This window comes from Populus trichocarpa, chromosome 4 (genome assembly GCF_000002775.5).
Source record: "Populus trichocarpa isolate Nisqually-1 chromosome 4, P.trichocarpa_v4.1, whole genome shotgun sequence".
Classification (NCBI taxonomy): domain Eukaryota; kingdom Viridiplantae; phylum Streptophyta; class Magnoliopsida; order Malpighiales; family Salicaceae; genus Populus; species Populus trichocarpa.
The window spans coordinates 11,911,668-11,928,794 of record NC_037288.2 but is presented as its reverse complement, the minus strand read 5'-3'; the positions used below and the strand labels follow the sequence as shown (position 1 = coordinate 11,928,794).

The 17,127-nt window shown below is 32.6% G+C and overlaps 1 protein-coding gene across 3 annotated transcripts; it reads right to left on the bottom strand.

Moving 5' to 3' along the window:
- Positions 1-6,604: 6,604 nt before the first annotated feature.
- On the bottom strand, positions 6,605-16,916 carry LOC7463047 (alpha-1,4 glucan phosphorylase L isozyme, chloroplastic/amyloplastic). Of its 3 annotated transcripts, none has more exons than XM_052452059.1 (16): positions 16,663-16,916; positions 16,338-16,580; positions 15,562-15,800; positions 15,333-15,434; positions 14,667-14,843; positions 14,234-14,509; positions 13,661-13,932; positions 12,917-13,034; positions 12,290-12,829; positions 12,012-12,164; positions 10,874-11,002; positions 10,373-10,609; positions 9,940-10,016; positions 7,719-7,905; positions 7,228-7,428; positions 6,605-6,915 (listed from the first exon to the last, which is right to left on the bottom strand). In XM_052452059.1, the coding sequence occupies exons 2-16, from the start codon at positions 16,564-16,566 to the stop codon at positions 6,799-6,801; spliced, it is 3,054 nt and encodes a 1,017-aa protein (XP_052308019.1). In that variant the 5' UTR covers positions 16,567-16,580; positions 16,663-16,916; the 3' UTR covers positions 6,605-6,798. The 3 variants fall into 3 exon arrangements, with proteins under 3 accessions (XP_052308019.1, XP_052308020.1, XP_024455164.2); XM_052452060.1 differs by lacking the exon at positions 16,663-16,916 and having other exon boundaries at positions 12,290-12,590; positions 12,627-12,829; positions 16,338-16,633; XM_024599396.2 differs by lacking the exon at positions 16,663-16,916 and having other exon boundaries at positions 16,338-16,633.
- Between the last annotated feature and the right edge of the window lie 211 nt (positions 16,917-17,127).

The window sequence follows — 17,127 nt, the reverse complement described above, 5'->3', positions numbered from 1 at the left end:
AACAAACAAATTCGTACGGAATATGAAAGATTCTAAAGACACGAATTAAAATAGTTACGAATTCAATGAAAATGAATTTTCATGACCCAAACACCCCAAATATAATATTAGTACATTGATTAGGTCAATTTCAACAGTAGCAAGCATGAACTTATATGTTGACGCAAAATTGACCTAATACGCAATTTACACAATCAGAATACGAAGACACAAAACAAAATGTGTAGGAAAGAAAACTAATGTAATATGGCTCAATAAACCCAAGAATATGATAGAAAACTAATTTCAACTGAAACTGACAATGGTAAACTAAGAATAATGTTGTTAACACAAACTGACACAAAGTTAACGATTTCGCAATCAGAATTGAAACCAAAACAAAAAGATATCCAAATGAACTCAAGCTTTATATATGACATTACAGTACCCAAAAACCTAGGTATATTAGTTATCATGTGTTTTCAAAGAGTTTTGGATCAGTTTCTTTTGTAATGGTTATAGACGACCAAAATTGAAACTTGCACTTTTCAACATCTTTATTCTTTTATTACTTTTTTTTAATTGACTTGACAGTAGCTAAACTTTGATAGAAATATTTTTTTATGCTAGCTGCCGCAAACAATCAATTTTGATGAACATAATGACATTTGACGTGGAAACTAAAATAACGATAAATTGAAAGGATATAACCTGATTTCTAGAGCCAAGCTTTGATACCAAATAATACATACCTCATGATCATGTGGTCACGTAACCCATAACAAAGATTGATATATAGACCCAGGAAAGCTAAAAATCATATTTGAGATAGAAGCTCGACACCGATTACCTAAATCAAGGCACCAAAACTATTGGAATTAAACCCCTTGTCCAATGATTATAATGAATCACGAATGAGAAGTATAAGGAGTGACGCCACAAAGACAATTATTCTTCGATAAGTCAATTTTCAGTTCATTCAAAAACCAAAGTGTGAGAATTCTCTCAAACACATATAATTTATATAACAAGGTTTGTAACCCTTACACTCCCTTTCAAAAGGGTATTTATAGTACCAAAAACCTAAAACTTAATTATCTGAACATAAGACCACAAATACAATAAATTAAGTTTTATAATAATTAAAATATGAAAGCACAAAACTCAATGCAAGCATGCATGCAATAATGTTGAAAAAAGAGGTTGTCAGCCTTATGTTTGGCTCTATAAAGACTTTACAACTCAAGAAAATCTAGTGTTTGTTGCCTCCCCCTTTATTATTCCAAATTTTATTTAAGTCCTATTACCATCTCCTTGTTTGATTACATTAATTAAAGTATGCTCATCCTTTATTGAAATCTGAACACTTGTCTTAGCCCAAATATCTTGAATAAACCCAATCAATATCTCTTTAATATTTTTGGCCCTTGGCCTTGTAATTAGCCCAATTGGTTACTCTCGAGGATCATGTGGTAATGTTTGTTGATTCTCACAATCCTTTGAGTTAGCGGGCTAGTTTGTGCCAGTTATTTAATCAAAATGATAATGGAATTTTTAGGTTAGTGAGAATACAGATTTGTTAATAAATAATTGAATTAAATACATAGTTAATTTTAGTTGTGATTACATGGTATAAATGATGAAGAATCTAGTTTAAACCATGAAGATTTACGAAAATATTTCAAGAGAAAATGGAAGTTTTGGGGTTGGCCATAGGTTGACTTAAAGAAATTTAACAAGTAAAGATGAAGTGAAATGAATTATGATTAAGTTAAATGTTAAGAGAGTTATTATGAGTTAAAAAGAATAAATTGAATTATACGTATATTGAAAAGTGGATTATCATGTTTTGGAATTGGAAGTATAAGTGAAAGTTGTGATAAATATATGGATAATAGATGGTAGATTGGAAATGGAATTGAGGTTTTAAAGAACAAAAGTAAAATGAAATGATTTGCAGAAATTAGCGGAAGTTAGAACTTTATTCCTGAAAATATGAATTGTAGTAAATATGTTGATATAAGTCATTTATATAGAAGTGATGAAAATTATAACATAAATAGGTCGGAAAAAAGGTGATATTATGTAAGTGTGAAGAAATTTAAAAGGAGAACCTATAGGATGGGGTATGTTATATTTAACTAAAGAAAACAATTTGAGGGAGGGCTCTCCAAGAATAAATATGTGTATGCAAATTAAGGATTGATGTTTCTCAACATGGTTACAATGATTTAAATAAAATAGACAATTAAAAGTTATTATGAAATTGATTTGATTGAAATATGTTTGAATGCATTGTTATGAATTTGTGAGGAACAAATGGTATAATAGAGTGTTGGTTGAAAACATGTTCAGTTAAGAATAAAACGGTTACTTTAGATTGATGTGGTATTTGTGTTATTTTAAAAAGTGTTGTTATGTTACATTAATAATAATACTTGGATTGTGTTGAAAGACATGCAAGGAGACTAATTTGAATGATTATGAGATGCATAGAATGAATATGCTAGTGATTCAATTTAATTTATGGTATGAGTAATAATAGTTGTTTGGTTGGGAGTTTTAGGAGAAACATTTAGAAAGAAACCTTACTTTTCAAGAGCTTGGATAACAAGAGTTAAGGTACGGGATTGACCCTCCCTTGCCATTATTTATACATGCTTTTATCATTGTTAGAATTACAATGGAAATTAAATTGTATAGCGTACTGTTATTGTTATTGTTAATGGAAGGTGTATGCTTTCAAGGTAAAAATTGATATGTAATTTGTAATTAATTGTATAGGTGATAATGTGTAATACATTATAAGATGTGATTTACTGCAGCAACAGAAAAACCTTATATGTATTACTTTTGACCGTAACAGTGGAATTTCTATGCAAAAATTATTATCGACCGCATTGGCGGGATTCGATATATGATCTATTACCTATTGAAATGGTGAAAATCACATGTAATTCGTGTTAGACCACCACAACATAAATTAATGTCGAAGAAAAAAAGAATATATGTGATGAGAACTCTAAAATAACTGACATGTGAGATAGCCGACAGATGAATGTATATTGTTGTGGAAAAGGTGTTTGACACCTTGATACCTTATTCAACAAATTCATTATGTCAAGTAATGGAAAATACTTTAAATGTGATATGTTCTTATTTTCATATTAATATGTGTGAAACTAATTACCCGGTAATGGGCGGTAGTACTAGTTACCATAGTTAATGGGACTAACGCCTTGATTAATGAGCAATTGAAGAAACTAGTTAATTTGGTAATGGAACAAATGTCTGGTTTGGGCTAGAGAGGACATTGGTATGTTCTCAAATTATGCTAATTGTATTGATTTGTAAGGTTAAGGGTAAAATAAGAAATTAATTGTTTAGTAATTGATGTGGTCAATATATAGAAGAGATAATAGTAAATAATCATTGTATATAAAACTTATTGTATTTAGTATTAAATAGATTTGTAGGTACCTCGCAACATCGTGCCTAGTAGTAGATACATACGAATTGTATCCAAATGGTTGCGGTTGTCATATAAAGTGATTAATAAGTTATTTGGCTAACTAATTGACAATAATAACATGTAATGGAACAAGGTGTATATGAGTTTGACTGTGTTGACAAGTTAATGTTTGGGTATTAAATTAGCCATACCAACAAAGTTTAATGGAAAAGAAAAATGATTTGAGCACTTATTGCAAGTATAAAAGTAATGAAAGGTTATATGATAAATTATAAATAATAGAAATGAACATAAAATAAGTGGAATGAATAATGAATTGTGGAAATCTCTCAATATAACAAGGTTGTTATATGGACTGAAGTAAGATATATAACATAGATGTAATAAATGTCAGGGAAGTACAAAAATGACATGAATAAAATATATTGTGAATCAAATAATGATGTGAATTAGACATTATGTAATGAATTACGATATGTATTAAAGGTGGATGAGAGAGGAAATGATCATATGATTTATAAGTGTTGAGGAAATAATTGTGGGAAAAATTTCATGAGTTTTCAAATAATAATACTAATATAAATCGAATATATTCATGAAATGGAAAGAGTTATGAAGTAATCTTGATGTGAAAATGAAATACTGTATGAAAGTGTTTGAATGAGATCAATCAATTTTAAAGTTGTAAAGAATAAATCGTATAGTGATGAATTAAATTAGATTATGAATGAAAATCATGATGCAAGGATGATAATATGATGAATAAAATGACGGGAAGAGAATTTATCGGGGAATAAAAAAACTTATAAATAGTTAATGTGGATGTAATTTTAACAAGAGCTGTAAATCTTGTACATTTATAAAAGTGTTGAAAGATTGTCGAGGATTTCCTGATATATATATATATATATATATATATATATATATATATATATCCCAAATTCTTACATACTCTCTCATTGAAATTAAATAAAAACAAATGAGAAAGTGCGGGATGTTACAACGGGTTTCACATTAAGTTGTGTGAGAGTATCCTCAACATAACTAGCTAGCTTCACGAGTCCAAAGGCAAAAAAAAAAAAAACAATTACCAAAAAAGAAAAACAAATCCAGGTGTCTGGGTTCAAAGACAACATAGACAGTCGATAAAATCATGGTTAGGTTTTTAAAAAATATCTTAAGAAGATATTTTAAAAAAAACATTGAGATGAGAACATATTAGATTGACTAGGATTAACCATTCACACTCGTGACCCGAGTCATGGACTTTACTAGGTTCAATAATATTTTTTTTTTTAACTATATAATAACAAAATATAAAGACCAAATCAAAATTAACCAAACACTAAGTGATAAAATTGAAAAACAAAAGGCAATAAAAAATCCAACAAAAACCCAATTTGAATTATGAAATTGAAAAGAAAAGGAAGAAGAAGAAAATAAGAAAAGCCATGTTAGGCGCGCGGATCTAAGTAGACGTGGAGTTTGAGGTGGATAAAAGAATAGAAAGAATTCTATTTTTATAGATTATTAAAAATAAAAGCAATAGTAATTAAAAAAATAGAGATTAAATATTAAGGAAAAAAAATTAAAGGGGCTGATATGAGATTTTGAAGGGGTTGACGTTGAGTTTGAGGTGGATAGAGAGAAGAAGATAAAAGAGAAATGGTCATCGACGTCAAATTAGAGGTGTGTTTGGCGCATGCCTCACCCCATCATAGAGGGGGAACCATGACCTTTTAAATTCCACCTGGAAAAGCAGAGTTTGGTGACCGGATAGCCCCACAAACACCACCCGAAGGACGCAGGGGCCACCCATTTATTGGCGCGTGCGTGGCAAGCACCAGCAAAGTTTTCTTTTTAAAAAATATTAAATATTTATTAAAATACAAAAATTCCACTAAGTTAATTTAACAATAAAAAATAAACATCATGAAAAGACCCAAAAACCCCTGAAGGATAGTTTTGCTAATTTTGAAACTAAAGATAATTAAGTAATTTAACTTTAATAAAAAAAATAAAAAAAACAAATAAAAGCTCTTGAGCTTAAGCCATCATTTTTTTGTTCCAGGAGTATTTAAGTAATTTAATTTTTTAAAAAAGTCAAAAAGACTAATCTACCCCCAAACAATTTGAAAATGACATTGAATCATGGTAAAAAGATTATCATGCCCCTATATCCTAGCTTAATGGTTTTTTGAGCCAAGGGCAAGTTAGTCAAAACATTATTCTATTGAAAGGTGTTCATTATTCTGTATCACAATGCAGGTCGGATAAAAAAAGAATTAACATAAAAAATATCTAGGCTTTGCTAATGTTTCTTCTAGTAGAAATGTTTTTTTGTGTATTGACCTAATATGACCCTATCGACTTGGCAGGTCCTAAGACAACTCGGACAATTAGTTAAAGCATAGTTTGACTCAAAATAAATATTTAATATGATATTTTTTTTTTATAAATATTTAGGCGGAAACATATTGAATCGATTTAGGTTAATTTGTCAATCTGCATGTCGGGTCATGAGACTATAATAACTCAGTGGAAAGCAAATCAATACAAATTATGAAACCTAATTTCCAATAAATTCAATGTTGAAAAATGAAGTTAAAAAAAAAAAACTAAAATAATGACAAAAAAAAATCACTCGAGGTAACCTGTCAAACTTGCATCCCAGATCATGAGATCAGGATAACCCAATATAAAGCAAATTAAAATAAATTAAGAACAATTCTCAGTCAATCCAATGTTAAAAGATGAAATTAATTAAAAAAATTATAAAAAAAACCGATTTAAATCAACCCGAGTTAATCCACCAAATTCTCGAGTCATGAGAAGAGGATAACATCATAAAAAATAAACCAAAACAAATCACGAAACCAAATTTCTAATCAACTCAATGTTTTTATTATAAAATTGAGGAAAAAAATATCAATTCAAAAAGAAAAAGAAATAACCTTGCAATCCAAGTCAAGACTAAAATAACCTCGTGAAAAATAAATTAAGAAATAATATGAAGTCTAATTCCTAGTAAATCTAATATTGAAAGATATAATTAAAATTAAAAAAAATATATAAAAGAAAAACCAAAGAAAAAAAAAATTGGATCAGCAGTCAAAAACCCCTTCATGATATGGAATGTGGGACAAGGTAGAATGAGAAACAGATTCTTTATTTCTTTAGTACTATGAAGGTGAACTACAAGTACAATACACCATTATTCTTTTTTATTTTGTGATGATAACTAGAAACTACAGCTGATGCAATTTCCTTTACATTATCTAGTAATACCAAAAGATAAAAACCATCCCAAGGGTGGGTTACCACCACCGCTTCAGCTAGCAACACGTTTATGGCAATTCGACAGGTTCGATATTCCAAATCTCTCGGGCATATTCATGAATGGTCCTGTCGCTGCTGAACTTGTACGAGCCTGCTGTATTCATGATTGACATCTTCGTCCATGTCTGCCAACAGTTGCAAATGCTAGGAATAAATAACTGAAGAAGTATATGGCTTAATATGCAAAGAAAGAATAATAAATGCCGTGGAGCATATAACATGTTTACTCGCCCCTAGTACAGACTAACAAGAAATGCAAATATCAATAATAGAATTAAGGATCTGTGCTAAACTGGTCTGATGATTCACAAGGCAAAAAGGATCAAAGGAAATTCATAATCCAGAAACTGAGCAATGCGTACAGGTATAGCAATAAAGCGTGTTCTGACTTGTATTTTGAGTAGAAGCGAGATTGAGCATATGCGTGTAAAACTTACCTTTTGGTCATGGTATGCTTTATCGACCTCCTCTTGGCATTCTATGTAACTGGGGAAGTCCTTGCCCACTAGGAAATAATCTGCACGGCCAAAACCTTCATTTCCTTCTAATGATCCTATAAGTTCATCATAGTTGCAAGGCCCAAAAACTCCACTTTTGACAAAATCTTTCACTTCTTCAAAACTTGGGTCTGGGACAAACTGTTGAGAGGTCAGTGAGCAAAATGTGACTAGATGAAAATAGAATTTGATAAAGTGGCGATTTGCTTTTTCAGTTTCTCTTTTTTCTTTTTCTTTTTTTTTAAAAAACAAAAGAAAAAAAAAACATGGAAGGGTACTATTTTTATGGTTGATATTCACTGAAATTGAACCAAAAGCTTATTATCATAGCATCCTTCCATGGTGATCCTTGTCAGTAAGCATTGCTTGATAAATAGTTGTCGGTAATTGTTTCTAATCACTGTAAAAGGATATTAGGTTATTGGATGTACCTCCCCATCAGCTCGCTCTTTCCTTAGCCCTGCAATTTCATGAGCTCTAGCACCAAAGAGAAAGAAGTTGTCTTCTCCTACTTCTTCTCGGATTTCAACATTGGCGCCATCTAAGGTCCCAATAAGGATACAACCATTCATTGCAAACTTCATATTGCTTGTTCCACTGGCTTCCATCCCAGCAGTACTGCATAGAGGGATGTGGTCAATTCACAGCACAAAAGCTATTCACAAAATCAAAGACAGTAAACCCGTATCTAAAATGTTTGACCCTCTCATTCTCACAAACTCAGCATCAGAGTATCTTGTGAAAACCAAATTTAAGAGTAATGAAATAAAATGAATTGCATGTTCTCTTAGCAATTACGGTTTTTCAGTCAAAAGTCTCGTAACCAAAAGTTTCCTCCAATAATTAGAATCATGTATTCTTTGTTACAAGACTAAGAGAAACATATGTCTCTTAATATAGAGAAAACTGATTGCAAAAAATGCACAGGTATCGGTGTCTTCATTTATTACTTCAGTGGGGAAATCTTGATTTTGCAGTATGATTAGATTTGGTTTTAGCAAAATAACATGAAAACAGAGAGATTTTCTATTGAAATCTATAATAGTACTAGTCTTGATTTACTTCTATTTAAATTTATAGTTATCAAATTAGAATCTTTTAAATTTGAATTTGAATATGTTTTTCTCTTGTAAAGTAGAATTCTAGGCTATGGAAAAAATCATGGAAAAACTTCCAGGAACTATTTATTAATTGATGGGAGGCTTGGGCAACCTCGAATATGCCTAGAAATTATCTTTTATCTTTTTTCAATTAGGTCTTTACGAGTTAATTTCTTTTTATTCAATAAAATTGTTATTGTTATCAACCTGAATTATCAGATTCGTTATAATTAGTATCAATGGTAGATCCATGGTAGAAGTAACAAGGATATCACAATTTAATAAGCAATTACAGGCATGAACATCAACAGGAGAAGCATCAACTACACCAACATATTCATCAAAAAATTATGAAAGAACTGGTGTAACAACTTCAAAACATGTCAGCTAAAGGAACCTACCCTAACCTTGAGGGCAAGGTTTTTAATGGGGGTAGAATTGTAACAGTCTTAGCCTTGATTTACTCCTATTTAAATTTATAGTTTTCAGATTAGATTAGGATCTTTTAAATTTGAATTTGAATAATTTGAATTTGTTTCTCTCTTATATTTAAGTAGAATTCTAGTTATGGAAAAAGTCATGGAGACTTTCTATCAAGTCATGAGAGGATTAGGCAAACCTCATATAAGCCTATAAATTATCTTTTATCTTTTTTCAATTAGGTCTTTGTGAGTCAATTTCTTTTTATTCAATAAAATTTCTATTGTTATCAACTTGAATTATGAGGCTTGTTACAAAACCTTGTTTCCAGGCTTGGATCAGAGTAAAAGCTGACCTATGGTTGGAATCCTATTACTAGACCTCCTGACTGAATATGCAATCTGAAACTCTCTTCATATAAAGGTAATTGGTCATACCAGAACAACACATGAAAATGTTCAAAAAGCTAATCAATGTGACAGTTATGTCGATTATCTATTGACTCTGATCAAATTTAGGCCTCATGCATAAACAAAGGTCCATACAGCCTGAATAAGGAAAGGCTGCTCCACTTTCAGGTAAAACAAGCTGAGCTTGAGCAAGTCCAAATTGAAAGGCATAATAATATGGTCGAGAATATTAGAATATATGCCATTTCCAGACTTTTTATCTCAACATATCATATCCTATAAAAAAAAAATATGTTACAGAGAAATAGATGCAGAAAAACTGTGATACTCTATTTATAAGCAAAACAAGCCATCGAGGTGTAGCGATTTTGAGTACAGTAGTGGTTTTTAATTTGACTGGAATTATTAGTTGTGGTTGTAATTATAAGATATTTAAAGATATATGCTTAAAAAATACTCTTATATTTAATTAAGTTTAAAAGTACTTGAAGACTTCATTTGGTATCAGCTTTTGGTTATTAGATGGTTACTAGATAGCAGTCCCGCGTTACACAGCAGGCTAACCTAATTTTTTTTTCAACAAAAAATATGCTGAGATGATGTAAGTACTCATAAAAAAAAAAAAGGATCATTGACTCAATTGTATTTAATAATCTCGATTAATTCAGATAATATGATTATATATATCTTTTCTCTGTAATGTATGAATAAAGTTTAATTACCTGATATGCTGTGAGAGCTCACTTGCAGGAATAAGCAATTCAGCAACACTGACATTGTAATCAGGGACAAAAACAACCTACGTTTAAAAGAAAAGGAGTAAGAAATGAAAAAACAAAGAAAATAGCATAACACTTGAGATTGGTGGATAGAAAGGATATTCTGGCAAGTTAGGTGGTTTGTAATTGCAGAGAAAAGAAGAAATAGCGCTTGAATTTCATTGTTTCTCAGATCAGTGTTAAATCAAATTGAAATGATCCCAAGGTTCCATATGGTCTATGAATATGGAGATGAAATAGCCAACATGTAAGGACTTCCTACCAATAGGATTGGAGAAGATATTTGTGGTTTAAGTTAATGACTTAAAAAAAAAGTGGCACTGGAGAGACTGTAATCTCACCTCCAGTAAATCACTATTTAGTGATGAAATCATACCTTCAGTAAATCACCTATTTCTGGATCATGATTAACTGTAGCCCCAACATCTGTGATAAATTTCACTATTCTCTTGGCTTGCACATATGTAGAAAATGCTTTTCCCCCAAATATACAAACTCGTGGAACATACTTAGCTTTCCTTTCTGCAGCAGTCATTTCTTTCATCTTCTTGTAGCGGTAAACAATTCCCAAAATATTCAGTAATTGTCGCTTGTACTCGTGAATACGTTTCACCTGAACATGATGGTTTTAATCAACTTTATAGACAAAGAAAATTTTAGTGGACAAAAGGCTTCGTGTGCGTGTGTGTTAGTTTTACTCCTTCCATTGTCAGGATGTGAGTTCAACATAATAAAAATAAATAAATTCATTACAAAAATATAAATAACCCTCTATATTTATCTGAAATTTCATTTTTGATCTGTTTGTTAAAAGATGAGAGCTCTCTACTACATCACATGAATGAGAATGTGAAAAGTTCAACGTCAATGAAGTTACCTGGATATCAAACATTGCATCAGGGCTAACAGAATATCCTGTCTTTTCTTTGAGGAATGATATCACCTTCATCTTGTTGCTCCTTTTGGCTGCCTTCCACTGCACTTGGAGGTCCTCATTATCGGAAAACTATATGCAAATCACACATTCTGGTCAGGAAGTACAGAAGCAACAAAGTCAAAAAAGACAATTAAATGTACAGACATGATTAATCAACAAAGAAGTAGACGGATGTTAGAAACTCAAGTTCCAGGTGTAAAAAATCAATACAGGTCCCAGACTTCAGATGGGATACAACTTTTCAACATTATTATGAAAGCAGTAATTTTTTGTCTTCAAAGAATCCAAAATTTCTGCAAACTGGTTGGTCAGCAGGAATATGTTGGCCAAGGCATAGTTGCAATCTGAGGGATGTTGAGCTTTAAAAGGACATGGAGGCGATGAAAATTTCAAAGTGACAACTTTCTTCTTCAAAGCCTTCTATTAAACAGAAGTGCTTCTGAAACACAGTTTGAAACGAGAGCAAGACGGATACTCAACTCATTTCGAAGCAAAGAAATTTCAAGAAGTTGTGATCAAGAAATCTTAGGAACTACTAACCAATATGGCACAAATCTATGGGTTACCAGCCAATCTGTATAAACTGAAACTGTAGAGCATTGAGAGGATAAATTAGTTAAAACATGACACTTTTTATTCTTCAGTGCCCTTAGTTAACATGAATTATCTTGGTAGCGTTGTCTAAAGGTTGTGCATGGATGCTAAAGTCATTGTAAATGCTAACCACAAATTTTGATCAAGAAATCCTAAGATATTAATGAACTTTGAACATGAGCTCTCTTCCCAGAGGTCAAAATGTTACAGCACAAAAAAAGGGATATGATCATAGTCTCTGTAGCAGTAAGGAAGTCAGACAATTCCGGACCCGAGTGGATATTAAGACATGTACAACATGGTACTCCCAAGATTTTGAAGTTCCCAATAATATTAACATATCAAATATCGCAACAATGGAAAGCAAAAGAAATGCTCATACAGAAAAATGGAAAGACTGTATAATTTGATTTCAGCAATGGACAAGTGTGATCTACCAATTAAGAGAATTTCGGAGATGTGAAATCCAGATGCAGTGGATTACCTTTCTTAGTTCTGCCAGTTTTTCAGTATTTAAAACCCAATCATCCATGCCAATCCAGTCAGTAATAATTTTACTCAAACCTGGATTGCAGAAATGAATCCATCTTCTTGGTGTAACCCCATTTGTCTTATTTTGAAACTTATCTGGCCACAACTGTCAAATTTCAGAACAATGGTTAAAGAGATGGGGATTTTTTAATTATTAAATGGACTGAAAATCCTCAGAATCAATAGAATCATTTAGCTGAATTATATTGCCATTAAAGAAGGCAAGAATACCTTATAAAATGCATTAAATACTTCATCCTTGACTATTTCACTATGTATCTCAGCAACTCCATTTACTGCATGACCACCCACAACAGCAAGATTAGCCATACGGACCATCTTTGGTGGTTTAGGGGGTGGTTCTGCCATTATCTTCTCCTTCTTCTGAGTTACTTTGCTTTTGGATTCATCTTTTTCATCAACCAGCTCCATTTCTTCTTCAAAATCATTAGCTCTCTTAGTTTCTTCTTCCAAATCATTAGCTCTCTTAGTTTCTTCTTCCAAATCATTAGCTCTCTTAGTTTCTTCTTCAAAATCATTAGCTCTCTTAGAGAGAGTTTCTTCTTCAGAATTATAAACTAGCTTGGTTTCTTCATCAGAATTTTCTAATTCCTCACTGGTAACACCCACAGAGCTTTGCTTAGGCTTAACAATCAACTCTGCAAAAGCTGAAGGGAGATCAACATTTTCTAATATTCTCATTTCCTTCAGTTTCTTCTCCAACAAATCGGAATCTTCGGTACCATACTCTGATACTATGGTGCAAATCAGCTGTCAAATATGAAATGAGAACAATTAGATTTAAGGTGAAAACAACAGAGAAACTGGGTTTTGCTTCATGAACATCTTCAATTTTACCTCTTCATCAATCAATTCAATGATCTCAACATGTCGTGGTAGTAGTTTCTGCATAAGTTCTAGACTCCATTTCTCCAAAGCCTCTGGTAGAACAGTATGGTTTGTGTATGCCACAGTTCTATTAAATAAAAGGAAGATTGAAAGGATACAAGTTATCAAACTAGAGAATAACAAAAGTGAGATAACTTTATGGACTAAATAATTAATAAAAACAAGAAGAAGGAAAATAAATGCTTCAAAAAACCTTCAAACATATCTATGTTCTATCTGATTTTCTCAGCTATTTCAAGTAGGAAAATGAGATAGGCCAATCTAATGCATGAAACAAGTTGGAAAGAACTGAAGTTAAAGAGAGAACAGGAAATAAAAAATGAAAAAATAAACATATGATTTGTCAACTGCAAACAGATAATAGAGGAGCAAACATTAGAGAATTAAATGGAGAATTTCGTTTCTCCATTTTATTCTCTGCAGATCACTTGGCAAATTGTCTTAGAATGAAAGACAGAAACCTAAAGAAGAGGCTCTCTAACGAAATCCGCTAACTGGTACCAATCAACCAGAATGAGGGGTAAACAAGAAACTCATCAAGTAATAGCTAATATGTCCATTACATTAGAACCATTCAGCTATTTGCTTGGTATATTTTGAATTCCTCAGATCATGACTGTTTAGGAGGATATCTTCCGAAACAAATGAATTTGGTAAAATCCCTCTACATTAAACAGCTGTGATTGGGAGTACCTTTGAGTGATATTCCAGGCCTCCTTCCAGCTTAAACCTTTCAAATCTATCAAAATTCTCATCAACTCAGGGATGCACAGTGTGGGATGAGTGTCATTCATCTGCACTGCAACTTTCTCTGGAAATTTTTCCCAATCTATGTTCGATCCTGATCTTCTCTCAAAACATGATATGATATCTTGGAGAGAAGCTGAACACAAGGTATATTGTTGCTTCAACCGAAGAATCTTGCCCTCCAGTGAGTCATCCCCAGGGTAAAGAACGTGGCAAATCTGATATTACATGAAATCACTTTCATAACCAAATCTTACCATTTACAGTTCATGTTGTACTAAAAAACAAAGCAATGGCATTAGATATGGAAGCTAAAAAAGAGAGTGCAGCAACGGACAAAGACATCGTAAACTTGGAGAAGAAAACATGGCAGTACGCAAAACCCTGAATCAATAGGTTTGATTAATGAATTTTGAGCCCGGGACAATAGCTTATACTGTCTAAATTAACATGCAACATGTAAAGCAAACTTTTTTGTGAGAACATAAGTATTAAGAAGAAGGAAACACACATACACACCTTTTCAGCATTTGAGAGGGCCTCATATGCTTTGGTGTGGTCTCCTGCATTAAAAGCATATAAGTCCAAATCTTCTGATGGAGCTTTTGTTGACCAAAGTCTAAGGTTAATAGTGGTTTTAGTTTTATATCCCGGTATTGGGACATCATATGCCACAGCCTTAATATCTTCTCCACCAATCCAGTGTTTTTTCCCATCTGATCCAGAGACAACCTTGCCGTAAAATTTTATAGGATATGAGATATCATTTCTAAGAATTTCCCAGGGATTGCCCATCTACAAGGATAAAATAAAGTTAAATGAAATGTAAGAGGTTATCATAATGGATAAATAAAGTGTCACCAAAACCTAATCAAAGTTTTATAAACTTCACATACCAGTGGAATTGCCTGAAATGAAAGATAATGAGCAGAAAGCATCAAAGAAACCATACCTCAAGCCAATCTTCAGCAACTTCCTCCTGACCATCTTTTGTAATCTGCTGTTTAAATAAGCCATACTTGTATCTTAATCCATAGCCCCATGCTGGGTAATTTAACGTTGCCAACGAGTCCAAAAAGCAGGACGCAAGTCGCCCAAGACCCCCATTTCCAAGTGCAGCATCAGGCTCCTATTAACACGCACTCGATGGATTTATTTTTAGGTTGCACACAGACGGAGAGAAAAACATGTACGCATGTAGGTTTATTTTTATTGAAAAGCTTTATTAAATAAATATCAAAGTCATTGCAGTAAGCAGCAGAGGCTTCAAGCCACAGGTTTCAAAATATCAAAGAGAAATAGTCAATAATTTAAAGAAACGTTCCAATTCAGTTTTCAATTAATTTTCCAAATATTAGTTAACTGTTATTTAATCAAGTCAATGAGATCTGAGTCTTAAGTTTCAGCAGCTAGCTTGTTTCTTTGTATCCTCTCCATTTTGCCTTTCCCCAAAGATTGTGACACGTACCATTCAGCTTCATCTAACTGGCCTTTGATTTCAAGTAAGTTTTGCTTAAAAGAAAAGGGCTTCAAGTAACACCAGGTTATGCAAAATATACCATTAATGATCAGCGACACTACTAATTTGTGCCTAAAGACGTTACTAAAAGAAAATCACCTGGCAAGCCACATTTTCTAGGCTGTGCCCAAGCTTGCTCAAAGCCTCTGCATAAGCACCAGTCAGCTCTAAATTACCAATGGCATTCAACAGTGCTCTACCCTACAAAAAGAGAGAATGATTAAACAATAATGCCAGGCATTATTGAAGTCTGTTTTCTAGCTAATAATAATAATAATAATAATAACACTATGGAATGTTGGAAATGACGCAAGGGAACACAACAAACCTGTAGAAATTCCATTGATAGATAATATGCCTGTTTTGCATTTAACCTCTCATAAGACTCGTATGTTGAATTCCAATTTATAATGAGAGCATCACGGACACTTTGTGCAGTAGCATAGTAAGCCTTGGGAAGCTCAAATCGCTCCGGAGAAAACAACGGTGTGAATTCTGCATGGTATTTGATACTCGAGGCAATAGATGAAGCATTTGGAGTGGAAGGATTCAAAATTCTTGGGACTTCTGCAATAAAAAAAGAAAATAAATAAATATTTATATATATATATATAAAGAAAAACTTATTTTGACATTCCCTATTCTTTTGCAACTAAGGAGCTAGGAAAACAAACATCCATGTTACTTTTTTTATATAAAAAAAAACACTTGATTTTGTTCAAAATTTGGCATTTCAGCATCAAAAAAGATCCGAACCCATCATCAACTCATAAAAAATAAAAAGACATCATAATGAGAGATGGTTTTCAGCTTTTTGCTGCTTATCTCAAACGACCTGTTCCTGGATTAATTAAACAGCAAGCAAGATCACCAAATAAATATCGTGACAGCTTCTGATAATAATAATAATAATAATAATAATAAGATCTTAATCCGAACAGACGAGACGACGGGTTCCAATACAATCTAATAGATAGTAAAAAAAATAAAAATAGAATTCATCACTATCACTATAACAGCAACAACAACAATAATAAAGCATACATATCGCACCAAACACAGAAGTTGAGGAAAGAGTAAAATGTAAAAGAAGCACGCGCGCACCTTCTTCTTCGATGAGAGCATCATCTTTGAGTTTCTGCTTAGGTTCGCTACTTGACACATTCTTAATACTGACCGAGACCGACCTCCTTTTTACCACACGACGCGAATTCATGGAGAAGAGCTGCTGCTTCCTCCTCCATTTTGATCCAAAATCGACCAATCTTGATATTGAACTGCCATTGCTGCACCAATGCGACGTCGGTGAGAAATGTGAACTAGTAGTAGCCATTGCTCTCTCTCTCTCTGTGTGATCACAAGAGAGACTGAATCTCAGATGATTTATTTATGATAATAGTACTAATAATAATATAGAATAAAAAGGAACTTATCTTATCTCCTCACGGATTTTTTGGTTAAATCATCAATGTTCTAATAAATTAATTAAGAAAAAAAAAAGGGATCGATTCACGAGGGCCGCCCGTCTCTCTTCCCATAAGTGCTCGCTTACTTCTTCGAATTCGATCCTCTACGGTCTATTTTCTGTTTGAATTTCTAAGACTGCCAGGTGGGATTTGTGAGTTTTATTTACCTAACGTGGCTGAGTTGAATTGGGTGCTAATGTTGAGTTGCTGCCATTTTTTATTATTCTAGATTGGTCGTGGGGGAAGGGGGATTTTCTTTTTTATATGGGTAAAACGACAAGGAAATGGAGGTATTGTAAGTTACTGGCAAGTTGCTACGCAAGTGCATGTGTATCGTACATTTGTACTAATTTAATTGGCTGTCAAGTTACGTCTGGAATTGCGGTGCTTTGCTTGTGTTTCACTTTTATGGATGATTTGAATATTAT